The 871-nt window shown below is 47.4% G+C and overlaps 1 protein-coding gene across 1 annotated transcript; it reads left to right on the forward strand.

Annotated features, from left to right (window-relative positions):
- Positions 1-365: 365 nt before the first annotated feature.
- On the forward strand, positions 366-871 carry PtA15_7A441 (uncharacterized protein; the record flags this gene model as incomplete). Its single annotated transcript, XM_053171048.1, has 2 exons — positions 366-541; positions 796-871. The coding sequence occupies 2 exons, from the start codon at positions 366-368 to the stop codon at positions 869-871; spliced, it is 252 nt and encodes an 83-aa protein (XP_053022268.1).

The following is an 871-nucleotide window of genomic DNA, read 5'->3' on the forward strand; positions in this document are numbered from 1 at the left end:
CTGTTTAAATTTCCTCAGCAAGCAAATTTAAATCAGTTGCAAGCGCATATGGAGCCGTTTCTTCCAATTTCAATTCTTTATTTAAAAACAAGACATCCGCAACTGAGGACTGCTTTAATTTTTGTTAATAATTTGCTTCAACAGAAATCCGCTTGCAACTCAAACGGAGCTCTGCAAGTTAAAAGTCCCCGCTATTGGGGAGATTTGAATTGTTGAAATCCCCCGCAATCGCGGGGGTCTGAATTGTCATGCTTCCCCGCAAGGGCAATGGGAATAGTTGTTGTCAAGTATTATATCCTCCGCAACTGCGGGGGGGTTGAAACGTCAAATCCCCCGCAATTGCGGTGGAGGGGTCTTTGTGAAAGATGGGTCAATCTCTACCTGCGCAAATGCAACATTCAAGATTGACCCGCGGGACATTGACCAACCACGCAAGCTGCCATTTAAGCGCTTTTCCTTTTGACACCGGCTATCCCTCCAAAGGGCCCTTGGACGAATCCGGTGCTCTCCCTCCGACGGTCTCCCTCAAACTATGTCACACGTGAGTCAATCTTCCAACGTACAGCCCTCCTTTCTGTGTAGTCTTTGTCTCATTGACTGTTGTTGGTGCTTCCCCCGTAGCATGGTACGTTACTGCTGGACCCCATTGATCTCTTTTGACTTATTTCTGTTGCGTTGATTGGCTGTTTGCTTCACTTACGGTTTCCAATTACCAGGTAACAGTACAGGTGACTTTTTAGGGGTTTTGGACCCTTGATGATGTGCCCACCTTTTAGTTGCTCACCCCACTCGTAGCATTATCCCCACCCTTTCCCGCGCCGCCACTTGTTTGGTTCTGTACGACGTGTGTCAAGGAGACGTGGACGAATAA

This window comes from Puccinia triticina, chromosome 7A, assembly GCF_026914185.1.
Source record: "Puccinia triticina chromosome 7A, complete sequence".
Classification (NCBI taxonomy): Eukaryota; Fungi; Basidiomycota; class Pucciniomycetes; order Pucciniales; family Pucciniaceae; genus Puccinia; species Puccinia triticina.